Source organism: Aethalodelphis obliquidens, unplaced genomic scaffold, assembly GCF_003676395.1.
Source record: "Aethalodelphis obliquidens isolate GAN/ISIS:26980383/991018 unplaced genomic scaffold, ASM367639v1 scaffold28, whole genome shotgun sequence".
NCBI lineage: Eukaryota > Metazoa > Chordata > Mammalia > Artiodactyla > Delphinidae > Aethalodelphis > Aethalodelphis obliquidens.
Window position 1 is genome coordinate 13269504 of NW_020837972.1, and position 27370 is coordinate 13296873.

A 27370-nucleotide genomic window follows, 5' to 3' on the forward strand; every position below is an offset into this window, starting at 1 on the left:
AAGAGCATATACCTGATAAGGTATGCAATGCATTGTCCCCAATTAACAAATAAGAAAAACCAAAGCTACTGAAAAATGGAGTTATTAAGCTACTTACTTACTCAAGGTGACCTAGCCTTAGGATTGGAACTCAGTCAGTCTGACTTGATTATGTTATACTCTGACTTTGTTGCATAATAAAATGAGATTGATAGCGAGGATGATATTAACAAGCTAACTAATATGCCAGGAGCATTTACAGCACTGTATATAGATAAACTGTGATCTATTCCTCACAGCAATTCTATGAGGCAAGAATCCCTTTTATCTCCACTATACTGATGAGGAAATAACAGGTATGAGAGGTCATTTAGCTTGCAGGTAGCAGAGCCCAGAATGAAACCCAGGCCATTGACTCCAAAGGCCTCCTCGGGTCCCAGGCTCTGAGCGCCACGTCAGCCAGTCTCAGTCCCCACCCACCACTTACTGGCCACCTGCAGCCACACCTGGAACCACCGAGTCTCGTTCAGGACCTCCCAGCAGGTGTAGTTCCCTTCATCCTGCAGGCTCAGCGCCTCCATGTGCAGGGAGCTGGCATTCACCAGAGAGAAGCGTGGCTGGGCTGGTGGGAGGCTGGAATTGGAGGACAGGAGGAAGACAGGCTCCGAGTCATTGCGGTACCAGGTTATGAGGCCCCTCGGTCCCAAGATGTTGCCACAGCGCAGCGTGATATTCTCGTGAACTTCTCCAATGACGACAGCCTCCAGTCCTGAGTGAGGAAAGGTCAGGCTGTTACCACCTTTTTTTTTTTTTTTGCGGTACGCGGGCCTCTCACTGTTGTGGCCTCTGCCGTTGCGGAGCACAGGCTCCGGACGCGCAGGCTCAGCGGCCATGGCTCACGGGCCCAGCCGCTCCGCGGCATGTGGGATCTTCCTGGACCAGGGCACGAACCTGTGTCCCCTGCAATGGCAGGCGGACTCTCAACCACTGCACCACCAGGGAAGCCCCACCTTTCTTGATCTCCCTTTTTGCACAGTCCCTCTTCATTAAGATTTTTTAAAAATCAGGCATGTGTTTTTGAGATGCAATAACACACAGAGCCCCACCCTGTCGGGATAATTGGCCAGTACCTGACAGTAATGAACTTGTGGTGAATCACAATTGCAAACAGCCCTAATAACCCCCTCTCCCCACTATCCATGCCCTTCGCAATGTCACTCTGTGGCGCCCTCCCACTCTGACTCTGGCAGGGCCATGTGACTTGCTCTGGTCAAAGGGGTGTTAGTAAATGCGGTTCGAGCAGAGGCTTAAAAAGCACTGGTGTAATTGGGCTTGCTCACTCTCACCTTCTGCCACCACCCTGAGAAGGACATGCCTAGCTTATGTGCCAGGGGGAGGATGACAACTATATGGTGCAGTCCCCAGTTGTCTCAATCCTCCCAGCTGTGGCCATTCTAGATCAGTCTTCAGCCACTCAGTGGACGCCCAGACATGTGAGTGAGCCCAGGCAAGATCAGCAGAGCCAACTGACCAACCATGCCAGACCCTTGAGCAATAAGCACTTATTGCCATTTTGTCATTGTTTGTTATGCAGCATTGCTGTGGTAATAAATAACTGATACAGGACCCCAGTGGTTTTATTTGCCTAGCAATCCAGAAGAGGGGAAGGAAGAGGGCTTTGGCTTTGTTCCCTCTTTCCTGCTGCTCTCTCTGTCTCTCTCCATCTCGAGTCCAGTGCAAGACCTCTTAGCAGCTCCAGGCAAGAACAAGCTCACGGTGAGGACTTTGGGGCATGCTCTGTGCCAGGCACTGGGGAGCTAATGGTGGGCAAAACAGAGACCACCAGGATCTCACAGTCCAGTGGAGAAAACAGACAATAAACTGGCAATTACAATGCAGTGTGATAAATAACACAACAGTGGCTCAGAGAAGGGGCTCCTAAGTCCAGCTGTGGTTTTTGTCAGGGAAGCTTCCTCCAGGAAGCCATACTGAGATCTGATGGACAGGAAAGAATTAGCCAGGTGAAGGTGAAGCTGGGGTTCCCAGGCAGAAGGAAAAGCCCGGATCAGCAGCAGCACTGTTAGAAATGCAGATTATCAGGTCCCACCCAGAACATCTAAATCAGAAACAAACCAGGGGTGGGTGGTGGAAGGTAGAACTTTGCACTTTAACAAGCCCTCCAGGTGATTCTGATGCTCATTCAAGACTGACAAATGCTGGGACTTCCCTGGTGGTCCAGCAGTTAAGACTCCCGCTCCCAGTGCAGGGAGCCTGGGTTTGATCCCTGATCAGGGAACTAGATCCTACATTCCACAACTAAAAGATCCCGTGTGCTGCAACTAAGACCTGGCACAGCTGAATAAACGTTTTTTAAAAATTAAAAAAAAAAGACTGACAAATGCTAAGGCAATTGATTTGGCATAAGACTGCCACCAGGTAAACAGAAGCGAATGCAGCCAGTTTTGCTGAGAAGTGTCACAATTTTCCAGCCCCCTCCACAATCAGTGCCCAAATACAAGGTCTCTTACTCAGGCTGTCACATTCAATAGATGAGAGAAGTGTGATGCAAAGAAGGGAAGTGGGCTGGCCCAAAGTCCTACAATGAGAAGGGAGCAGCATGCAACTAGAGTCTAGATTTCTCCATTCAGTTCTTTTCCCACCACATCAGAAGTTTTCAAAGTACGTGAATATATTGGGGTTTTGTGAAAGATGATATTTCATTACAAAATAAACTGCCTTCAACAGTGGTATTGGGACAATCAGATTTCCATATGCAAAAGAATGAAGTTGGATCCCTTACCTCACATCATATACAAAAATTAACTCAAAATCAGGAGTCCCCTGGCGGTCCAGTGGTTAGGACTCAGCACTTTCACTGCCATGGCCCAGGTTCAGTCACTGGTCAGGGAACTAAGATCCCGCAAGCCGAGTGGCAAGGTCAAAAAAACAAAAAAAAATTAACTCAAAATAGACCATAGATCTATATGTAAGAGCTAAAACTATAAAATTCTTAGAAAAAAAAACAAAAGAATAAATCTTTGTGATTTGGGGTTAAGCGATGTTTTCTTAGATATGATACCAAAAGTAAAGTGACAAAAGAAAAATAGATCAACTGGACTTCATCAAAATTAAAACTTTTGTGCTGCAAAGGACACCATCAAGAAAGTGAAAAGACCTTTCCAGCGGTGACGATCTACCCATGAGAACATGCTTCTCGCAAAGGATCTCCTTCAACCCTCTCTGGAAGAGGAGAAGAAACACAAGAAGAAGCGCCTGGTGCAGAGCCCCAGTTCCTATTTCACGGACGTGAAATGTCCAGGATGCTATAAAATCACCACCACCTTTAGCCATATGCACAGACAGTAGTTTTGTGTGTTGGCTGCTCCACTGTCCTCTGCCAGCCTACAGGAGGAAAAGCAAGGCTTACAGAAGGATGCTCCTTTAGACGGAAGCAGTATTAAAAGCGCCCTGAGGGAGGAGATATAGGGATATATGTATACGTATAGCTGATTCACTTTGTTATAAAGCAGAAACTAACACACCATTGTAAAGCAATTATACTCCAATAAAGATGTTAAAAATAAATAATTAAAAAAAAAAATTTCCCTGAATCAAGATGAATGGGAAACCATCCCAATAAACACAGTTTGGATAAAAAAAAAAAAAAAGTGAAAAGATAACCCACAGACTGGGAGAAAATACTTGCAAATCACATCTGAGAAGGGATTTGTATCCAGAATATATAAAGAACTCTCACAACTCAACAATAAGAAGACAACTAATACATTTTAAAAATGGGCAAAGGATTTGAATAGACATTTCTCTAAAAGATAGACAAAAGGTCAATACACACATGAAAAGATGCTCATCATTAGTCACTAGAGAAAGGCAAATCAAAACCACGTTAAAGGGCTTCCCTGGTGGCGCAGTGGTTGAGAGTCCCCCTGCAGATGCAGGGAACACGGGTTCGTGCCCTGGTCTGGGAAGATCCCACATGCCGCGGAGCGGCTGGGCCCATGAGCCATGGCCGCTGGGCCTGTGCCTCCGGAGCCTGTGCTCCACAGCGGGAGAGGCCACAGCGGTGAGGGGCCCACGTAGAGCAAAAAACAAACAAACAAACAAAAAAACCTAACACTTCACACCCACTAGAATGGCTAAAATCAATGACAATAACAAGTGTTGGCAAAGATGTGGAGAAACTGGAACCATTATATATTGTTAATAGGATTTTTAAATGGTGCAGCTACACTGGTAAAGAGTTTGGCATTTCCTCACAAGGTTAAAATTATCATATGACTCAGCAATTCCACTCCTAGGTGTATATCCAAGAGAAATGAAAACATATCTACACAAAAACTTGTACATGCATGCTCACAGTTATTCATAACAGCCAAAAGGTGGAAACAACCCAAATGCCCATCAACTGATGAATGGATAAATAAAATGTGGTATATCCATACAACGGGAATATTATTAGGCTATAAAAAGGCCGAATGCTACAGCATGGATGAATCTTGAAAACACTATGCTAAGTGAAAGAAGGCAGTCATAAAAGACAACATATTGTGTGATTCCACTTATATGAAATGTCCAAACAGGCAAATCTATGGAGATAGAAAGTAGATTAGCTATTGTCTAGAGCTGGGGAAGTGGCTTGTCTGGGGATGGGGGCGGGTAGTGACGAGTGACTGTTAATACTTAAGTAGTGGGCTTCTCTTTGCAGTGATGAATTAGTGTTCTGGAATTAGTGGTAATGGTTGCATAATCTTCTGAATATACTAAACACCACTGAATTGTACAGTTTAAAAGGGTGAAGTGTATGCTATGTAAATTATATCTCAATTAGGTTGTTATAAAAAAATTAACTGCTACCTGCCTTTGGAATACCTTCCCTTTCATAAAAGAAAGAGTAACAGTTATCTGTATTTGGCCTTTTGTCTGGTTAGAAGGGGATCCCTCTGAAAGATCAGTCAGCCTGGAGCCACAGGACGTTCTGACTTTTTCCCCATTTTGGCCACACCATTCCCCAAAGCCAGGGCAAGATGGAAAAAAAAAAATTCTAAGCCACTTGCTGGAAGGCAGAAAATGTCACCTAATGCTAGAGATTCTGAAACAAGCAAGAAACGCTTCTGAACAATCACTTTAAAAAGCAAGTGAGAATTATTTTTAAACAATTAGGCCTGGGGACCCAAGTTCTCAGTGGCAATCCCCACTGAGGAGAGAAGTACGGGAGAATTACAGATGCAACGTGTGTTCACGAGATCTGCAGACCTGCCCCTTCCCCGGCTCCTTGGCAAAAGCCCTGGCGAAACTTTAGTCTTGGAACTTGAGCTAATATTGTCTTCTCCTCCAAGGAGTAGAATGACATAACCACAAAAGACACCATTTTAAGGCATTTCACTTCTCCTGGCTTTGCTCACTCCATTCTTTTTAACCACTGAAAGTGACCTTAGAGATCCTTCAGTCCTGAGGTTAAAGGTGAGGGCAGGCTGAGTCAGGGCTCAGTGGAGAAGAATTACAGTCATCGATTAGTGATGTCTGACATGGACAAGGAATGAGTGGTCCCTGAGGGTGCACTAGTTCCATGATTGATCATCCTAAACCCCCTCATTTTACAGTTGAGAAAATTGAGGTTCAGAAAGATTAAGTGATGTACTTAAGGTCCCACACAAGCCATTGTGAGAGCTGGGACTGCTATTCAGGTCTTCAATGCTCCAGGTCACAGGAATTTACTCTGGTCTCCCAACCAGAAGGGTGAGACAATAAGACGCAGTAACAATTTGTGTTACTAGAAGTCGTCCACCAGGTGCCCAGAGGGTCCCCGAAGGTCCCCCAACCTTAAATGCAGAATACGGACCAAAGGAAGGGGCAATAGAAACAACCATTTCCCAGCGCTGCCTTCACATTATCATTTACAGAGTTGACATTGTACTCAAACATTTATTTTTTTCCCTACCAACCTTTCCCCCAGAATGACCCCAGGTTTACAACCTGAGGTGACAGTGGGGGGCATGAACATTGTCCAGAGTTAAGTGACAGGAGAAAGACAATATTTTCCCCCCAGACAACTTCCGACTTGAAAAACAAAGAAGAAAAATACAAAGGTATAGTACAGGGGTCTCTACTCAATGATCTGTGGTGACCTAAATGGGAAGGAAATCTAAAAAAGAGTGGATACGTGTATACTTACAGCTGATTCACTTTGCTGTACAGCAGAAACTAACACAACGTTGTAAAGCAACTATACTCCAATAAAAATTAATAAAAAATAATAAAAGTTTAAAAAATAAAATAAATAAAAAACCAAAAATACATCAAGCGAGGCAAGCCCCCTGGCACTGTACACAAAGGTGAACTTGGCCTGGGCATCAAAATAACTGGGCATGGCAGTGGAGGAAGTCTCCCTCTGAGGTGAGCTGTAGCCAGTTCATTCCAGTACAGATTTCAGCTCAGGGTTCTGATGTCCCGAGGCCCTTGATATTCACAGTGCGGTACACGCTGCACACAGCTGGCGAAAAGGGAATACGCAATCACCTTTAACTTTCAGGGTCGGCCAGTTGGAGGCCGTGTGTCCGCTTCTCCTCCTCACAGCACAGTGACCACTAAGTATATGCCTGGAGGGGCCAGCAGGTCATGTCCATGGCTGTAGCGGGCCAGGGGTAAGTACTGCAGCAGGGAGAGGGGGAACCAATTTGCAGTCACCTGCCCGAGATGAAAATGGGTAACCACTGCTCAGTTCCACGTGGGAAAGCAGGCCATGTGCTGCCAGATCCTCAGAGTTTTCCATTTAAACGAGAAATCTAGCTCATGAGAAATTTTACTATTTTTAAATAATTGCTAAAAACAAAGCAAAATAAAAACATGGGAGAGCCTCACAATTAGGAAGTTTGGGCACTTGCTGCTAGGAAGCTCGGGGTAGGGCAGGCAATTCCTCTAGGAACCTACAAGAGATCAGCTGGGTGTGCTGGACTGGGTAACCCTGAAAATAGGACTCTGCAAGTATTCTGGGAAACTGCATCTCCTTTCCCTCAACCCGAGTCCTCTCACATGCATTCGCTGGTGAATTAAATTCAAAAGTAATTTTTCAATCTTTTTACAATTCTATATGTTTTTGTAAGCAACCCTCTATTCTTTATTGTTACAAGGCAGAGCAGAGATGAACCGTTTAAGACCTTTCGCCAATCATGTCAAGTGTAAGAGGTGATGTCAAGTGTAGGGGAAGTTTTCTGTAAGTCTGAAATTATTTCAAAGTAAAAGTTTTGTTTTGTTTTGTTATTTAAGTGAAGGAGAAAAGCACAACTTTGCGACAGTCCACACAGGTCGGCTTGCAGGAGTGTGTAGGGAAATTCACAGGTTACAGGTGCAAGTTCAACCTTGGGCAGAGGGAGGAGAGGAAAATAAAGGAGCCTCGAATTTGAGAACCATCACAGCACGTAAAACCAGAACGCGAATTTACATCCGACGCTTAAAAAAAATAAAAATAAATATTTTACGCCTCTTCAATTTTCCCATCTTCAAAACTCCCATCTTCGATTTCCCCAATTTTCCCATCACCTCTCCGCAGGCCCCTCGAGCCTCGCCGGCTGCCCACTCCAAGGGTGGGGATGTCTCGCCTTCTATCAAGCGTCCGGGAAAATTCCTTCCTGCAAAAAGCCAAGCTGCAAGCAGGAAACTCAAGATCCTCCCGGGGCGACTTCGGGGCCGCGGCACAACTGGATCCGGCAGAGTCGGAGGGAACTCGGTCCCCGGCTCTCCCTCCCCACCGTTGACTGGCAAAACTCAACTTTTCCCTCCAGATCGCAGCCCCTTACCTGCGGCGACCCAGCGGGCCAGTAGCGCCCCGAGGCAGACGAGGACCCGGGGCTCGGACGCCCGGACGCCTGCGGCCATCTCGCCCCAGATGCGGGCAGGGGCCCCTCGGGAAACGCAGGCTCCGGTTTGGCTGGGTGTGCGCCCCCAAGGACTCCTGCTCCTGCGGTAGTACTGAGTGCTCCTCCCAAGTCCTCGGAACGACAGAGTAACTCCACTTTCCGCAACCCCCAGGAAGGATGCTTGGGGTGAGCCCGATGTCAGGGTCTGGGAGCTGCGCTGGGCTCCGAGCGCGATTCTCTCTCCCGAGCGCCCGGCCCGGGGTGGGACGGCGCACCCCGCCCCCTGCGCCCGCCACCCACTCCCGCTGGCGGAAAACAACAGGAGCTGGGCTCCCTCCCGCCCATCCAGGCAGGAGCCCAACTTCCTCTACCTTGGCCCGGGAGGAGGGCTTTACGCAAAGGGCGCACGCCGGGGCGCGCCGAGCCAGGTCGGGGCAGGCCTGGGGAGGAGCACAGACGCTGGTCCCTCCCCGAGCCCACTCAGCCGGGCTGGGCCGGGCAAAGGCCTGCGGCTGCTGCAGGACGGCACCCTCGCCCCGGCCCGCCGGCTGCTACCTCCCGGGCGCTCCGGATGCGGCGCCCGGAGGAGCGTCGCGAGCCGGAGGGGTCGCCTGCCAAGGGGCAGAATTCAGGGTCCCCTCGGCTTAGCTGTTCTAGGGATTCTTAGTTGTTTTCCTGTGCCCCGGGCGGACGCCAGGGCCGCCATCGCTGCCTTTCTCTACCCTTTGCAGAAGGAAGGCAAGTCTAGAGCAGGAGAAAGATGATCCCTTAGACCTTCCAGCCAAGAGCAGCCACGAGACTCTGGTCCTCCGGTTAACTGGCTGAGACCACACAGTAAGAGCCAGGGCAGCGGAACTGGGTTCCGGGAGCTTTTTTGTTTTTCCTTTTTAGTTCCCCCACCCCCATCCAGTCTGGTTCCCAGAGAACTTCATTCCCAGCCTAAAATCCCCCTCTTCCTGCCACACCCCCATCCCAGCCTTCTGTCCTAGGGAAAACACGGTTATGATACACTCAGGAAGAGCTGATCCTTGAAACAGCCCTACCAGAAACTTCCTCTTGAAAGAAACAAAACTGCAACTAATAGAGTGAAATATTAACTGTAGACTCTAGGAAGTGGATATGGGAGTGTTCCCCTTCTTTGGATTTTTCTATGTTTGAACATTTCCCCCTCATCTCATCATAAAATGTTGGGGAAAAAACAAACAATGCTATTAAGAAAATCATTCGATCTGTTGCCCAAAGGCCCCTTACTGAAATACGTTTTCCATGAGGAAATCCTCTTGAAACCACTAAAAGTGTATGTTTCACCCATGAACTGAGCCATGATGCTGCACAGTTCCTTTTTTTCCTCTTCTGCTCAATGATTTTACCTCTTCAGCCAGCTCCTCAAAGTTTTCCTCCTTCCTCTCCCCCTTTTGTTTCTGTTTTTCATCTTTTACTTGGTGATGGAAAGTAAAGTATGTCCAGGACACACGGTCCTGTCTTCCCCGTGCCCGGCACCTCGGTTACCACCCAATATATATTTGTTAAATAGACCGATGAAAGTTGATTGGTTTTGATATTGAAGCTGCTCAAGCTTTCCTGACAAACACCTCACATCCTCACCTGAAGTTAACAAGATATAAGTACAATTAATAAGTGGCAATTTTTCAGCTGAGGGTCTGGAATTTTCTGTGACCCTACTGGTGCCTCACAGGGGGACTTGCTCAGAGCACACCCTCCTGGTATATTTGCTGAATCAAATGGACAGTCTCTTGACCAGTTCTCCACTCCTACAAGGATCAACCTCCCACAGGATATTTTACAACAGTGATTAGAGCACCTCACATTTGCATAGCTGGGGCCTTTTTCTAAAGCAGTTTTAGAAACTTAATCTCACTGGGCCCTCCCTCCAACCCTTGGACCTAAAGAATCATTCAATCCCATTTTACAAGTGAGAAACCCACAGCTAGGAAGTTAAGCTCCAGGTCACAAAGCCGGTTGGTGGTAAAGCCAGGTCTGGAACCCATGTCTGTCTGACTCCAATTCCTGCCAAACCAAGTTCCAATCTTGTCACTTACACAAAGGCTGCCATGGTCTTGTCTACTTGAAAGAAAAATGTGCAATGTAAAAGTTGTGAGTTAAGTTGAATTTCGAGACCTTACTGAGGACCACAGCTCCAGAGACAGTCTCTCAGTTAGCTCTGAGGAACCACTCAAAGAGGTAAGGTACAATCCAGGATGTATATGATCTTTTTCGCTGGGAAAAACATGTAAGTCAAGCATCAAAAGATTACTGATAACAACAAAGAACAGACATCTTAAGTTAATGATTTTAGCATTTTTCTATGTACGGAAAGATGCAAGAATTTGGGGTCATTTGAAATTTTTCCTTAGATATGCATCTTAACCATTTAGGGGCCTGTATATCCAAAGCACAGAATGTTTCCTGTTTTCTCCATCCTGAATTCCCCAGAGGTTGCACTGTTGTGGGCCACTGCAGTGGCTAGCGGCTTAATCCTTGTAGAACTGGAATGGCAGGCCGTATATTTTTCTTTATAGCCTGGATGTTTTGGATGTCACCAGACCAGCAGACATGGGCATTTCCCTGAGCAGGGCTCAAAGGAAGCCTCCAGACCACTCAGTGTGGGACAGAGCTGGCCCAGGAAGCACCCACTCTCTCTGGTTTGGGGAAGGCTGTTGCTGACTCTGAGATAGGACTTGTTAGGAAGTGCCCTGCCGTAACATCCAGTTGTGTTTCAGGCCATTCTGGACAGTGGAAAATGCCCTACCTAGAACAGTGACATTGGGGGTGAGTTGGGGGTTCACTGTGGGGTCTCTAGCAAGGTAGGGGTCTTTCAAAGGCCTAGTTTTACCTATCTGCACCTTATAGTCAATGTTTACCTCATGGGATGGCCGTGAAGATAAAGTAAGGGACTCAAAAGTCTTTAAAGCATCGCTTTGGGGTCTGTCATTTGAGATGCGCCCCAACAGAACCTGTCAGGACTCCTAAATCCTGCAACCAGATATTAAACATGAGGCTCAAACACCTCTCAGCTCAGGCTGCTACACATGGCTGTTTTTGTTTTGTTTCATTTTCACCTCCCAAGAATTGAAAAAACTTACTCTATTTTAGGTGCTTTGTGTCCATTCATTCATTACCCTTCCCAATTGACATATGGCTCAGAGCGGCCAATTTACATCTCAAGTAAATGGGGGAGTCTGGATTTGAACCCAGGTCTGAGGGGGTGTCATCTTTTTTTTTTTTCTTTTGGCCACGCCTGTGCTGCATGCAGGACCTTAGTTCCCCCGACCAGGGATCGAACCCGTGCTCCCTGCATTGGGAGCACAGAGTCTTAACCACTGGACCGCCAGGAAAGTCCCATGAGGCAGTGTCATCTTGATCAGTCTTGGTGGGAGGAATGGGGTGGGGCTCCTGCCTGACTCCAGAGCCAGCGCTCCTGCAGCCTGGGTCTTTGAAGCCATCCAGCCACCTATTATTTCCGCCCCACTACTCCTCTTGCCAAGTCCCCTCCCTAGAGGTAATGCTGAAAGGTTTCTTAGCAACAACATGCTTCTCCGTTCAACCTCTCCTGGGGGCTCAGAAAGGGCGGGCCAGTTGGGAACAGCTCAGATAGCAGCCTGGCCCCTCAGGTCCAGCTCTGGACCCCTCACTTCAAGAATTACTGAGAGGTCTGTCTAGTGGGATGCCTACCGTGTGCTATAAAACTATAGAACTAGAACTATGGAGGGGGAATAAAAAGGGAGATTGGGATTGACATATACACACTACTATATATAAAAGATAATGGAAACCTACTGTATAGCACAGAGAACTCTATTCAGTGCTCTGTAATGACCTATATGAGAATGGAGTCTAGAAGAGAGTGGATATATGTATATGTATGTATACCTGATTCACTTTGCTGTACAGGCAGAAACTAACACAACATTGTAAATCAACTATACTCCAATAAAATATTAATTTTAAAAAAAAGCATTACTAGGAGGTGGATGTCAAAATCCTACTCATGCCTTCTTGGATGGGTCGGGGACCCACAGGCTGGTGCCTCAGAAACCAGGGGCAACAAAATCAACCTGGCTTCTTCTCTGGAGAAGAAAGCCTGCTAACCCTTCCCCAAACACCACCTTCTCTCACCTCTCCTCTGCCTTCTGCCCAGAAGAAAAGAATTGAGGTGCAGGTGCTGTAGCAAGAAAGTTCCAAATCAGGCGAAGTTCCAAAAAGAAGCTGGCTGGGGGACTTCCCTGGTGGTCCAGCGGTTAGGACTCCACACTTTCACTGCTGGGGCCCTGCGTTCCATCCCCCATCTGGGAACTAAGATCCCGCAAGGTGCGGCCAAAAACAAAGCTGGCAGGATGAGACGGGAAAACGAAAAATACAGAGCTGCACAATGAATCTATTTTTGACCAAAGCCCAGCGTCTCCTCTCTGGACTCAAGACCAAGAGCTTGAAGTTCAGTGTCTCCAAGTGACACAGAACCACGGGACTTGGAAGCAGATCCACCCTCAGAAGATAAAATGCTGCTTACTGAGGCATGAGGAAAGTGATCATCCAGTGCCCTGAGAAATGGGCAACCAGCAGCTGAAAAGAGATGCATGGCTCACTCATCCTAAAGGATGAAAGGAGCCCAGCCTGTGCTGGTGAATGCGGAACCACAGATGCTCGGCTGGTGGCAGTGAGGGTGATTGTAGTGTCCGCCAATTTCCATGGTGTAAATACGTCCACGACAACCAATTACAAGTTATCACTGCGAAGTTACTGAACTATAGGCAGCTCTCCAGAGCCAGTACCTCTGGAACAGACCACTTTCCCCCCATAAGACGACTCCAAGGTGGGAAACAACAGGATTATCCAGGAGGAGACCTGCTGGGAGCCAGTTGTGCCAGATGACTCAGGTGAATACATTCTCCCATCAAACTCCTGTTCTCAGGAATTCCCTGGCAGTCCAGTGGTTAGGGCTCTGCACTCTCACTGCCAGGGGCCCAGGTTCCATCCTTGGTCAGGGGACTAAGATCCTGCAAGCTGCGTGGCCAAAGGAAAAAACAAAAAACAAAACAACTCCTGTTCTCTGCTCTCACCCTCACCTATTGAGTGCATTTGTCGGCCAACACAAATGTTACCTTCCTAACTCCAAATCGGGACATGTGGATTGGCAGTCACAAAGGTATTGAATTCATGGGGACAGAAGAACTTAGTAATCTCAGGGTATCCTGAGAAAGCTTGGATGAAGCATTTTCCTGAAGTTGTCTATTTTTTAGATAGCATTTGCTGTGTTCCTGATTATAAACATGAGCATGTTATGCTTAGTCTAGAATAATGAAAAAACAAAGAGAGAAAAGAAAATGTAACCATAAGTCATCTAGAAGTAATCACTATCATCACCAGGAACTTTTCTGCTGCATTCCAATGTGTGATTTTCTTTTTTTTTATGAAGTTGTGATGACATTTTACAGTTTTCATTCCTACTTTTTTCCCCTAAATTTATATTAAAAATAGACATTGTGTGTTTTTGACAACTAACTAGTTTTTTTAACTGGAAAACTAATAAAATGCTAATGGTTTAAAAAAAAGTCCAGATGAACCTTGCAGACATTGTGCTAAGTGAAGTAAAGTAGTCACAAAAGAACAAATACTGTATGACACCGCTTATTTGAGAGGTACCTGGTGCAATCCAGTTCCTGGAGACAGAAAGTAGAGAGGGTGAGGAGTGGGTAGAGAAATGGGGAGATGTTTAATTTATCTGTCATTTCCATTTTGCAAGAGGAAAAGTTCTGGAGATGGATGGTGGTGATGGTGGCACAACAATGTGAATGTACCTAATGTCACTGAACCATACACTTAAAAAGGTTTAAAAAAAAAGGTTAAGACGGTAAATTTTATTTTATTTTTTTATTTTGGCCACGCCCACGCGGCTTGCAGTTCCCCGACCAGGGATCGAACCTGGGCCATGGCAGTGAAAACACGGAATCCTAACCACTAGGCCACCACGGGACTCCCAAGACGTAAATTTTATGTTATGTGTGTTTTACCACAAATTTTTTTAAGGTAGAAAAAAATGGGAAAGTGACAAAACAATGAGGGGAAAAATGATATATAGATGGGACAGAGAACATAGATACTTCATTGGTGTTTGTGAATAAAAAGTTAAATCAAACAAACAAATTCCAAGCACTTTTGTAATGCAATTATATCTTGAAAGTGAGCCATCTGTCCACCTCCCCCAGGCCTCAGTCCTCTTCCCCAGGGACAACCAGTCTCACCAACTTCTGGAGACTACAGTCTTTGCTGGTTACCTAATATGCACCCGTTGGAATATTACATACCCGTTAACACTTGTTTTCAAAGTTTATGTAATGATAGAGGATCCATCTATTGTGATTACCCAGATGTGTGACGTTCAATGAGAGTTTTTTTCAACATCACTGTTGAAGTATGTTTCACATAACACACTTTCATTCTCCCATTTAAAGTCTACAGCTCAATGGTGTTTAGTATAGTCACAGGGTTGTCAGCCATCACCACAATCAATTTTAGACTTGTTTTACCTCCAAAAGAAATCCCTTACCCTTTAGCTATTACTCTCAATTCCTTCCACCCGCCACACCCAACCCCTGGCAAACACTAATCTGCTTTCTGTCTCTACGGATTTGCCTATTCTGGACATTTCATATAAATGAAACCAAACACTGTGTGTTGTGGCTGGCTGCTTTCACTTAGCATAAAGTTTTCCATTAGCATAATGTGTTCATCCGTGTTGTAACAGGTATCAGTATTTCCTTTCTTTCTATGGCAGAATTATATTCCAGGGTATGGAGATAACACATAGTGTTTATCCATTCATCACTTGATGGACATTCAATAGGTATTTAAGCAACTAAGGGACTCAGAGAACTTGGGGCACTTCTTTTCTAGTTTCCTCTCTGCCTTAACCATCATTCCACTCACGTCTTCTGGAGAAAAGATTGTTCTTGCTTCCTTTGATGCTCTACTATGAGCAGATGCTGGCATTTTACAAAAGCCTGCCTCTCTTTACTTTGATTGGGCTCTCAGTATGCCAAGGCACTGGCCTGGAACGTGGTCAGGTAGCGTTTTATGCCATTATTTTTTCTTTTTCCGAAGATTTCAGTCAAACTCCTTCGGCTGTGTAGCCAGGAATTCCCAACCTCTTAGGGTCCCAGAATCTGATCTTTGTTCGCTTCAATTCTTTCTCCCACCTTGCAAAAGTTCCATCCCATTTCTCAAAGACAAGTGCATTAAACTTAATTCCACTCTAAGATTTTTTCATTCCCTGTCTAGAATTCCCTGTCTCTGCTAAACTGGCAGAGACACAGTACCTCTTGCATCCTGGCTTTTCCAGCCAATGGCTGACTTCTTGCAAGATTTTGAGAAAATTTCCTCATAATATATAATAATGCTCTTGCCAGGCACACTTTCTATGGAAGTTCTCCTCCTATTCTTTGAGCAGACTTCAGAAGGAGGTACAAATCTTATCGACATTTTACAAATGAGGAAGCTGAGGCTCAGAGAGGTAAAATAACTTTCCAAACAAAGTCACAGCCTCCAGCCCATGTTTATAGAATGAATCACTTCTGCTCTGGGCCTCACATTTACTGACAGAAGTAAAAACTTGGACTGGGGAAAGGGAGGATTAAGAAACTTGTGATGAAAATCTATGTACCCTCTAACCAGGAAAATACACATATTCACAACATTTTAAAAGCAATTTCAAGGAGTTAGGGGAAAAAAAACCATCCTGCAGGTCTAAACTGGAATTGTCGACTGGGTTGGCTGGGCACAGGAGGAAGTGAAAAATCTCACTTACAAGGTTGAATCACCAGGTGGCGCTCTCAGTCCTGAATGGACCCTGGGTTCCACAGCCAAGGTCTTCCAAGAGATAGGAGTTGGTCCAAGCTGCCTGGAACTCAAAGAATTTCAGAGATTGTTGGTTCAAACAATAACCCTCACCATCAGAGGAGGAAAAGCGGCAGTGTGCTCAAGGTCACAGCTCATGGACAAAGCCAGAACTCACCCACTTATCTGATATTTCTGAAATGTAGCACATAGTTCCCTTACTCTGAACAGAGCGCAGTGGACACAATGCAATCTTTTCTCATGACGATTCCAGGAATGACCCTTTGTGTCTGAACGTTGCTATCTGTGGGAACCAGAAGGGCTTATCTCACACACAAAATGGCCCCAGACTGCTGTTTCTTTAATTCCTCCTGCAGGTTAGGCACTGAGCACGGGTTTGGTTCCTCCTATCTGCCAGGTTTGCTTACGTTTCCATGTGTCCTTAGGTAAGTTATTTACCCCTCTTGGAGCCTCCGTTTCTGGGGGTTATTGAGTGGACTTGATGAGGCATGCGCCAGTAAAGTACCCTGCAGGCAGTAGATGTCCAGCAATCGGTAACTATGAACATAACTGTGCTTCTTGCTCCTGTCAATTTGCTGTTTAATTTGTTGCTTTATACATTCTCTACCTTGGAACCCAGACGACTAAACTTATTAGAACTCTGGGTAAAATAAGAATACAGAGACACTAAATGAGAAAATTACCTGCTCCGCTGTGGACTCTATGACCTTTGTTTTTGTGGCTTGGCAGTCTTGATTCTCAGCTGGGTTCTGGAGAGGCAGGGGTTCCAGGTGGGCGCCTTCAGAAGATATAGGGCATTTGTGGAAATAGAAAGGAGATGGAAGGTTAGATTCCTGGATAAGTAAGTTACTTTTAGGTTTAACTACCCTAGACCTCCTTTTTCTTCTCAGCATGTATTTCTGACCATTCTGTCGATGGAAATAAGAAAACGCACAACATGAATTGTGTGTTTCAATTTTATTCAGGGACCTTATTGAGGACAATAGCCTGGGAAAGAGTCTCTAAGTAACTCTGAGGAACTGCTTCAAAGACATAGAGGGAGAGGCCAGTATACATATGATTTTGGTGAGGGAATACGTGCAGTCAAGCATACATCTCGGTAAACGGTTACTGCTAGTCACAAGTAACAGGTATCTCAGTTCATGATTTTAGTGCTTTACTAGGTGTGGGAAGATGCAAGAATCTGGGTTCATTAAAATTCCTCCTGAATATACACCCTAACTATGTAAGGGGCCTGTTTTCTAAAGTACAGAGTGCCCCATCCTGGTTTTCATCCTGAATTCCGTCAGGGTGCACTGTCGGTCAATCACTGCAGTGGCTAATGACTTAATCCTTGTAGAAACGGGTGGTGAGCAACATTCTTTGTTGTACAATTCCAATGTCAAATAGCAATGAATCTGTATTTTTACAAATAGGAAACTCCCAAAAGGCAAAACCCCAAGGAATGTGAAATTTCACTTTTCAGCGCATTTGTTCATTGCCAAAGTCCTTTCAGACATATACACTCTTCAGTCACTCACACACTCCAGCCCTGGAGTCCATCTCCTCCCCTCTGTTCCCACACTCCTTACTGGAGTTCTGACCTTTACTGTGTGCCAGGCACCATGCTGGATACTGCAGTAACAATGGGGAACAGAACAAAGAGAGGGCTTTGCCTTCATGGAGCCCACACTCATCCCTGTAGCTCCAGCAATGTCTGACAATGACTGCTTCAATCAAGCCATGGTGTTTCTACACCCCCATGTCCCCCACCCATGTTCTTGCTCTTTCCACTACCAGGGATGCCCTTTACTCCCTCCTTCACCTGGCTAATTCCCACAAATTCTTTGGGCTCAAGTGGTCATCTCTTCCAAGAAGTCTTCCTTGGTGTACACAGCAGGGACAGGTACCCTTCTCCTGTATTCCTGTAGCACCCTGTGGAAATTTATATCAGAACCCTTGCCACTCTGAATTGTAAGAATCACTTTACATGTCTGTCTTCCTGCTCCAGCCTGGAATCTCTCTGAAGGTATGGACAATGTTTCATCCGGGTCTCTGTCTTCAGAGTCTAGCACAGGGCTTGGTAGACATTCAGTAAATGGTAAGCGAACAAATAGAGTGTTGGCCCCAACAGAAACGAACGGCGACACTGAATGTAGCACTCACGAGAGGATTTATTTTGGCATCTCTTGCTCACAAAACTCTAGAATCTTGAAGATGGTTCTTGTTTGCCCAAAACTATCTTCTTGACAATCAGTTCAGCTTCTCCCCTTCCAGGGGATATCTGGCCTCCCCAGGAGTTGTTTATCTTCCCTGCTTCAGGGTACAGCCTGTCTTTTGGGGACCATCTTTAAATGGGTATCTTCATCTAAGTTTATATAAAGTCACAGGTAAGTTTCACTGCTCTTGTCCTCAATATTTATCTCCTTAGTGACTTTTTCACTTTCTTTCTTCTCTTTTTTAATTTTTAAAATTTCAGTACAGTTCAAATCAGCATGCGTGGTTCATTTCAGCTTCTTCACTGCCAAAGCTGGGGGCAGGAACTGCTTCAGCTTCTCTGCCTTCTCTTTTTCTGTGATGACCAAGGTGTAAAGGTATCTGCTGCATCAAACTTTAAACTTCACATTATCCTTATTTTTCTTATCTTGACAGACTTGGCATCCTTTCACCTGGCTGTAAGCAGAAAGTCCTTGATTTCCTCAATTTTGTGAGCCATGGCAATGAGGCATGGAGAGCCTGGCTGGCACCTTCCATCCAGGCCCGGGGTCCCCAGATGTCACCCAGCCTGGATTACCACGGATTACCCCCCATTCCCCACGTACAGCCTGCGAGACACTCACTGCCACTTCTTCACTTTCTTATGCTCTCTGTTTCCCAGCCTGCATTCCAATCTTTTCTAACCAGCTGCAGGATAAGACCCTGGGTTCTGGTATCAAACACACTCAGATTTATATCTCAGGAATTCCCTGGTGGTCCAGTGGTTAAGAGTCCGTGCTTTCACTGCAAAGGGCACGGGTTCAATCCCTGGTCAGGGTACTAAGATCCCACAAGCCGTGCAGCCAAAAAAAAAAAAAATTATATCTATAGCCCACTGCTACTAAGCTTCCCTATGAGATCTCTCTGAGCCTGTTTCCTCTGTTGTAAATGGCAATGATGGGAATGATAACTATAGCCCTTATCTTAGGATATACTGAGAAGATTATATGAGAGAAAGCCATTATGAGAGGCTTAGCGTGGAACCTGACAAAGAAGAAAGCTGAATACATATCATTATGTCATTTGGGACATGCAGAATGTGTATATTATTATTTTATAATTTATTATAATATTATAATTATATAAAGATAATATCAATAAAATAGAATAATAAAATATAACATTATAATTATTGGATTGGCCAAAAAGTTCGTTCGGGTTCTTCCATAACATCTCACAGAAAAACCCGAATGAACTTTTTGGCCAATCCAATATATAAATTATAATATAATTCATAATATTTTACAATTACATTATAAAAATTATAATTTTTATCTACATTTTTTATATCAAATAATCAACAGGACCATACTAATTATTTGGCTTACTCTAGTTTCCCGTTTTTTAAAACTCTTCCTGCTTGTCAATTAAGCAGAAATATTTTAATTGTCTTAAAAGGAAAATTTGTAAACATATAATTTAAAATAATTCAGTCCACCTGTGGGAAGCAAAAGTCCCTGTAACAAATCTTCTTAAGTTCTTTATTTCTCCCTAAAAAAACCCAGTTAACTGTTGTTTATCCTTCCAGTTGTGTGTTTACATACACATGAATTATATACAACATGTAAACATACAGATTTTTTTAAAAGCATAGATGAGATCACACACTATATATTTGTAAGCAACTTGCTTTTTTTTTGTTTTTTTACCCTTTTAAATAAAGTGTACAGTTCAGTGGTTGTTTGTACATTCACAAGTTTGTGCAGCCATCACCACTAATTCCAGATCATTCTCATCACCTCAGAAAGAAACCCCATACCCACTGGCAGTCACTTCCCATTTCCCTTCCTCACACCTCCCAGCTCCCGGCAACCACTGATCTACTTTTTGTCTCCATGGAATTGCCTATTGTGGATATTTCGTATAAGTGGAATCATATAATATATGGCCTTCTGTGTCTGGCTTCCTGTCACTACATTTAAGTTCAGCTAATGCTTTTTAAAGATTACCCAGTATTCCATAGTTATGATGATTCCATAGTGTGGATTCATCATAATCCAGTTAATCCTCCACTCAATGGGCATTTAAGTTGTTTCCTTTTTTTCATTATCACAAACTACAAAACAATGAACACCCCATGCTTCATAGCAATGTTCAGGCTTTGTGAACCTTGTGAAATTTCCTGCAGGAAAAATTCTCAGGAGAGGTATTATTATTGGAGAAAAAATCACGCATAGTGAAATTTTGATAGATCCTGCCAAATTGCCCTCGAGAAAAGTTATATTACTTTCTAGTCCTTCCAACAGTGTGAGTTGAGCATTGCCCCCAGTCTTTGTTAATGTTGTATATTCTAGGTTTAAAAGAGAAGTGATTTCTAAGCTCACTTTCCCTGCAATCACACCAGCTTGTATGGTAGAAATAGCGATATTTTGGGGTACATTGAGTTAAATGAAATATATTATTAAAATTAATTTCACCTTCTTTTAATTTTTATTAAATTCACCTGCTTTAAGAAAAAATTTTTAATGTGACTACTTCAAAAATTTTAAATTACATATGTGGCTCAACTTTTATTTCCTTTTTTTTTTTAGTGATCAAATCGAAAACTTTTTTTTTTTGCTGCGTTGGGTCTTCATTGCTTTGCGTGGGCTTTCTCTAGTTGCGGCTATCAGGGGTTACTCTTCATTGTGGTGCGCGGGCTTCTCATTGCGGTGGATTCTCTTGTTGTGGAGCACTGGCTCTAGGTGTGGGGTCTTCAGTAGTCATGGCACTCGGGCTCAGTAGTTGGGGCTTGTGGGCTCCAGAACGCAGGCTCAGTAGTTGTGGCACATGGGCTTAGTTGCTCCTCAGCATGTGGGATCTTCCTGGGCCAGGGCTTGAACCTGTGTCCCCTGCACTGGCAGGCGGATTCTTAACCACTGTACCACCAGGGAAGCCCTCAACTTTTATTTCTATTGGATGCTGCTGCTCGAGAGTTAACCGTGACCTCTATCCTCCTCCTGAACATTCTGTTATTGGTTTTTACAATCAATGCACATTTATATTTACCCATATGTTTACCAGTTTCTTTGTTCTCCATGACTTCTTGCATGTCCTTCCTTCAGGTACATATATCCTCCCAAAAGAACGTTTTTGGGGGTATGTTTTTCAGCACAAATATGAGAATGGGAACCACTGTATCTTAGTCTAAAAGGGTATTGGATGATAGTGTGTGTATATATATATATATATATATATATATTTATTTTTATATATATATACACACATATATTTTTGTATATGGGGGGGTTATTTGGACTCTTAATCGTGGGAGGAGGGGTTGAGTTAGAGAGATGGAAGATACTTCAGTGAACTACACATCTTATTTCCCATGACAGCAAATTGAAATGTACAATCATAGTCAAGGTGTCTCACGGGAAACTGAGAAGAACAATACACCATATGTTATGTAGAAGTCCAATGTCAGTGTGTAAAGCCAAACACGTAGCCCCTCAAACTACTTACACTGTAGTAAATTTGAATTTTAAAAGTAAATTTCTTTTTGGGATTTCTGTGGCGGTCCAGTGGTTAAGACTCTGTGCTTCCACTGCCGGGGACACAGGTTTGATCCTTGGTCAGGGGAACTAGGATCCCGCGTGTCATGCGATGCAGCCAAAAGATTAAAAAAATTTAATTTTCTTTTTAAGTAAACTTAAATTTCTCTCTCTCTTTCCAAAGTGGAATTCACAAAAGTAATATATGTAGATAATGTATTTATTTTTTAATATACATGTATATTTCTGTATTTCTGACATTGCCCTTCTAGGAGTATGACTCAACTACAGGGAAATGACCGGGCACCCTTTTGTTCACTTGCCTTGAACTTCTGGACAAATGTTAATTACAGCAAAACCTTACTAATTCAAACAAGTTGGGGAAATCAAAATAAGTGGTAGGTTAATGTGTTTTCATAAATATACAGTTGACTCTTGAACAACATGGGGGTTAGGGGCAACCCCTCCATGCAGTCAAAAATCCATGTATAAATGTTGACTCCTCTAAAACTTAATAGCCTACTGTTGACCAGAAGCCTTACTGATAACATAAACAGTCAACATATATTTTGTATGTTATATGTATATTTATATATATTTTATGCATTCATGACTTACCTTTTTCTTAATTTTTTTCCATGTTTCTAGGCTATGTGGTTCATCTGAGTTTTTTCAAATTGTCACAAATCTCCAAAAGATTTTCCAATATATGTATTGAAAAAAATCCATGTGCAAGTGGACCTGCACAGTTCAAAACCGTGTTGTTCAAGGGTCAACTGCAGTTTCTTAATTTCTGGAGCATGCAGAAAGTTCTAGTAAGCTAATAAAATTTTGTTAAGTAGAGATGGAGTCTAATAAAGTGGCTGGTATCGGAGGTAATTTGTACTACCTGTGTAGTCAGGCAAGGCGCTTACTGACACGGTGCTTGCAAGTTGCTCTCTTGAGCTGGTTAACAGTATCTCTGTGAAGGTGTGGGCTTTACTTCCTTGCTACTTGTACAAAATAGGTCTTGCTTTTGCTTTCCTGCCTCTGTTTCTCTTCTTTCTGGTATCGGCGCAATTATTTTCCTTTGGAAAGCTGCCTCTCCCCAACTCTAAGCAAACAGGGTTGGGATGGAGCTATGGGAGTGGATGAGGCCCCAGGCTGGTCAGAATGATCAGGAGCAGGTTAGGGCTAGGCACACAGCTGGTCTGGATTAGTGAGAGGCAGTCCCTATTTTCTGCTGGAGGTGTGGAGCAATGGAGTCCCTCCTTCTGCTAGGGTTGCTAACTTGAATGAACGCAGGCCTGAAGCCGTTGGTGGCTATCATTGGTCAGCTATTGCTGCATAATAAATCACCACAAGCTCTGCAGCTTAAAACAATATACATACATCATCTCACAATTTCTGTGGATCAGGGGCTCTGCCTCAGGGTCTCTCAAGAGACTGCAGTCAAGGTGTCGGCCTAAGCTGGGGTCTCCTTGTCAGGATCGCAGTCTAGCTGGGAGAGAGCGCTGAAGTGTCAGGTGTGCAAGTAGCCGAATAAAGCAACAAGCTGAAAATGAAAGAGTTAAGCCGTTGATCACTTACTGTGATGGTTTAGGGAAGAGGCTGAAACTGGAGAAAGTACCTACTCTCCCTGTTGCATTTTCCCCTATATGTGTCTCACTGTGGAAGGGACCCCAGACAAAAGGCTCTAGCAGTTTATAGCCCCTGGGACTTGGGGGAGGGTGGTGGTGAGGATGTAGAGGGAGGAGGGATTGGAGTGGAAAAGTACCTGGTATGAAGTCAGAGTGAGCAAGTGTCTGCAACGTCATGTCCCCTCACCCCCAATAAGGAGGCCAGGGCAGAGGTGCCTGGAGAGGACCTCTGCCCAGGACCTCAGATAAAGGGACCCAAGAAGGAAGGAGCATAATATGCATAAGAGCATGACTGGTCAGAGGGGCTGAGTCCTGGACTGCAACTCCCTTAGAGACTGCAATGTGCTGTCTGTGCACCAGGTCTGGCATGGGGGGAAGGGGGCAGCTTTCCCCTGGGTGGCCTGCCAGGTAAACCCTCTGAATTGCCTACCGTCAGGCCTGAGAAATCACACATAGGATTTTTTGCTTTTTGCTGTTGTTGTTTTTTAACTTTTTCTTTTTTGGCTGCGCCACACAGCATAAAGAATCCTAGTTCCCCAACCAGGAATCTAACCCGCGCCCCTGCAGTGGAAGCGTGGAGGCTTAACCACAGGACCAGCGAGGAAGCCCACACATTAGTTTTTAACCAGGAACCGGACACCTCATTCATCTGGAGTCTTGACTGGGGAACCATCTGCTTCGAACCTCACTTGGTGGTTGTTGGCAGGATTCAGTTCCTTGTGGGACATTGGACCGAGGGCCTCAGATCCTCACTGACTGTTGGCCAGGGGCCACCCCCAGTTCCTTGTCATGTGAGTCTTTCTATACTTGGCAGGTGATTTCACGAAAGCCAGCAAGCCAAGAAGGCAATAGAGAGTACGTGCTAGCAAGTTGTAAGTCCTAATCTTATGTAACCTAATCACGGAAGTGACATCCCATTAACATTGCCATATTTTATTGGTTAGAAGTGGCTTACTCAAGGGGAGGGGATTACACAAGACCATGAATACCAGGAGGTGGGGATTGCTGGGGCCATCTTAGAAGCTGCTGACCGTAATGGCCATAGGGCAACATAAAGGGAGAATCTACTTGGGATTGAAACCAGCCCAGAGGCAAACAAAATTGAGAAACAGGAGGGAGACAGATACTTAGGGCACCACTTAAGCCTGTGGATCTGGATACTTCTGAAGCCAACTACCCATTGGCATCCCAGTACTGGAACTAATTACTTTTCTTCTTTAAAGATTCCATTTGCACTGGGTTTTAGTCACTTGCAACTGAAAGAGTCCTGATTAACATAAAAATAATGTGGGCATGTTCTTTGGGTTTCTTGGCACTGAGATGTGCTGAGGTCACCTCAAGAACAAGGAGTTTCTGTTGGTGTGAATGTAAATTGGTGCAGCCACTATGGAAAACAGTATGGAGGTTCCTCAAAAACTAAAAATAGAGTTGCCATATGATGCAGCAATCCTACTCCTGGGCATATATCTGGACAAAACTATAATTTAAAAAGATGCATGCACCTCAATGATCATAGCAGCACTGTTCACCATAGCCAAGACATGCAAACAACCTAAATGTCCATCGACAGATGAATGGGTAAAGAAGATGTGGTACGTATATACGATGGAATAGTACTCAGCCATAAAAAAGAATGAAATAATGCCATTTGCAGCAATGTGGATGGACCTAGAGATTATCACACTAAGTGAAGTAAGTCAGAAAGAGAAAGACAAATACCATATGATATCAATTATATATGGAATCTAAAATATGACACAAATATCTACAAAACAGAAACAAACTCACAGATATAGAGAACAGATTTGTGGTTGCCAAGGGGGATAGTGGGGGAGGGATGGATTGGGAATTTGGGATTAGCAGATTCAAACTGTTATATAGAGAATGGATAAACAACAAGGTCCTACTGTATAGCACAGGGAACTAGATTCAGTATCCTATGATAAACCATAATGGAAGAGAATATGAAAAAGAATATATATATATCTGAATCACTTTGCTGTACAGCAGAAATTAACACAATGTCGTAAATCAACTATACTTCAAAAAAGTAAATTTTCAAAAACGAACAAGGTGTTTGCTCAAACAGTGCTGGTGGTCTGGCACCCACCTGGAGCCCTTCCGTGGAGCGGGTCAGTTCTGGAGATGGAAGGCTGTCTGTTTCTCCAGGTGCTCGTTTTTCTCTGTGAATCTGCTGTTTTCCCACTGCCGATCGGCCATTTCTCCTCCATACTATAAATCCTTTACCCACACTCTCTGCTGCCTCTGATTTCCAGCCTGCCCAAGGCTCTTAACGGCCCCTCTGCACTCTCTGTGCATCTTCTCCTTTCTGCATTAGTTCCTACCACTTACACCTGCCTGCTTCTCCATATATACTAGTGCAGATTCAAGAGGTTGAATCTGATTGGTGTAGGTCATCCTTTTGAACCAGGCCAGTTCACAGGTGGTTTGACAGGCCTGTGCATTGCCTGTCAGGTGGGTCAGGGGGTGGACTCATGAGGGCTTCAGAGCGGCTGTGGCCAGGCCAGGCATTCTATAGTTTCTCTTGTTTAAGACACAGGCATAGGGCTTCCCTGGTGGCACAGTGGTTGAGAGTCTGCCTGCCGATGCAGGGGACACGGGTTCGTGCCCCCGTCCGCGAAGATCCCACATGCCGCGGAGGGGCTGGGCCCATGAGCCATGGCCGCTGAGCCTGCACGTTCGGAGCCTGTGCTCCGCAACGGGAGAAGCCACAACAGTGAGAGGCCCGCGGGGAGAGGCCCGCGGACCGAAAAAAAAAAAAAAAAAAAAAAAAAGACACACGCAAGCCATTTTTCATGAAGATGGTAAAGATTCCAGTTTGAATAATCATTAATTTGATAGCTTAAGGTCTGAATGAATGAGGCTTCACTGACTTGTAGCATGATTTGGGAGACCTAGTTTCTATTTCTAGCTCCTTTTTATTTTATTATTTTTGTGGTACGCGGGCCTCTCACTGCTGTGGCCTCTCCCGTTAGGGAGCACAGGCTCCGGATGCGCAGGCTCAGCGGCCATGGCTCACGGGCCCAGCTGCTCCGCGGCATGTGGGATCTTCCCGGACCGGGGCACGAACCCGTGTCCCCTGCATCAGCAGGCGGACTCTCAACCACTGCGCCACCAGGGAAGCCCTCTAGCTCCTTTTTAATGAGCAGATCATCTGCATTGATCCAGGATTCATTTTATTGCACGTGAAGAACATCCAACTTAAATTGGCACAGGTCCAAAATGGAATTAGCTGGCTCACGTATCTGAAAAGTCCAAGGGGTAGATCTTGCTTCATGCTTGGCTCCATCCAGGTGTCAAACAGTGTCAATGTCACCATGTCACAATGACTCTCTCTGTCTCAGAGCTACTTTGCTCTGTGTTGGCTCCTTTCCCAGGCAGCCTCTTTGGTCCCAGTGGTCAGATTACTACCAACAGCTCCAGGCTGACATTCTCTCTCCTCAGCAGCACTGCTGGAAGAGAGATTCCCTCTTCCCAGTGGTTCCACCCAAGGTCCTGGAACTGAGTCTCATTGGCTTGGCTTCGTTCACCTGTGCATCCCTGAACCAATGGCTAGACCAGAGGGATGCAATGCTTTGATTGGCCAGCCTTAGGTCACATGACTATCCCTTCAGCCCTTCCTAAACCACATGAACTGAGAGTGACAGAGGGGTGGTTCCCCAAAGGAAGAGTGGGGTGCTATTAATCGAAAGAGAGATGGATGCTGGCAAACCAACACCAGTGTTTATACCAGTTAATCTGTCCATTTCTGTTTCCCAGTCTCTGAAAGCATGTGCTATTTGCAGAGTAATACTGCAAGCAACCTCTGAGCCTACAAATATTTGCAGGTGACTTCTATAATTTACTTATTTTTTAAGTGAAGTGAGATTCATGTAACATAAAATAAACCATTTTAAAGTGAATGATGCAGGGTCTTCCCTGGTGGCGCAGTGGTTAAGAATCTGCCTGCCAGTGCAGGGGACACAGATTTGAGCCCTGGTTCAGGAAGATCCCACATGCCACGGAGCAACTAAGCCCGTGTGCCACAACTACTGAGTCTGTGCTCTAGAGTCCACAAGCCACAACTACTGAGTCCACGTGCCACAACTACTGAAGCCTGTGCGCCTAGAGCCTGTGCTCCGCAACAAGAGAAGCCACCGCAATGAGAAACCCATGCACTGCTACAAAGAATAGCCGCCACTGGCTGCAACTAGAGAAAGCCCACGCACAGCAATGAAGACCCAATGCAGCCAAAAATAAATAAATAAATAAAGTGAATGATGCAGTGGCATTTGATACATCACGATGTTGTACTACCACC

The 27370-nt window shown here is 44.8% G+C and overlaps 1 protein-coding gene, 1 long non-coding RNA gene and 2 pseudogenes across 3 annotated transcripts in view; 1 reads left to right on the plus strand and 3 right to left on the minus strand.

The window, feature by feature from the left end:
- Nucleotides 1–8705, minus strand: part of VSIG10 (V-set and immunoglobulin domain containing 10) — a 37496-nt gene extending 28791 nt beyond the window's left edge. Inside the window, exons 1-2 of one of the 2 annotated variants that reach the window (XM_027124715.1) lie at nt 7791–8705; nt 467–748 (exon numbers count right to left, since the gene is read on the minus strand). In XM_027124715.1, coding sequence (XP_026980516.1) covers nt 467–748; nt 7791–7869 — 361 coding nt within the window. In that variant the 5' untranslated portion in view covers nt 7870–8705. The remainder of the gene's footprint in view (nt 1–466; nt 749–7790) is intronic. The other variant, XM_027124714.1, reaches the window with a different exon arrangement.
- Nucleotides 2980–3703, plus strand: LOC113629855 (40S ribosomal protein S27-like; annotated as a pseudogene).
- Nucleotides 8706–16404: 7699 nt separating the features above from the next.
- LOC113629859 (uncharacterized) overlaps nt 16405–27370 on the minus strand; it is a 36008-nt gene continuing 25042 nt past the window's right edge. Inside the window, exon 3 of the long non-coding RNA XR_003436720.1 lies at nt 16405–16500. This is a non-coding gene — a long non-coding RNA (uncharacterized LOC113629859). The remainder of the gene's footprint in view (nt 16501–27370) is intronic.
- On the minus strand, nt 18093–18518 carry LOC113629858 (60S ribosomal protein L38 pseudogene; annotated as a pseudogene).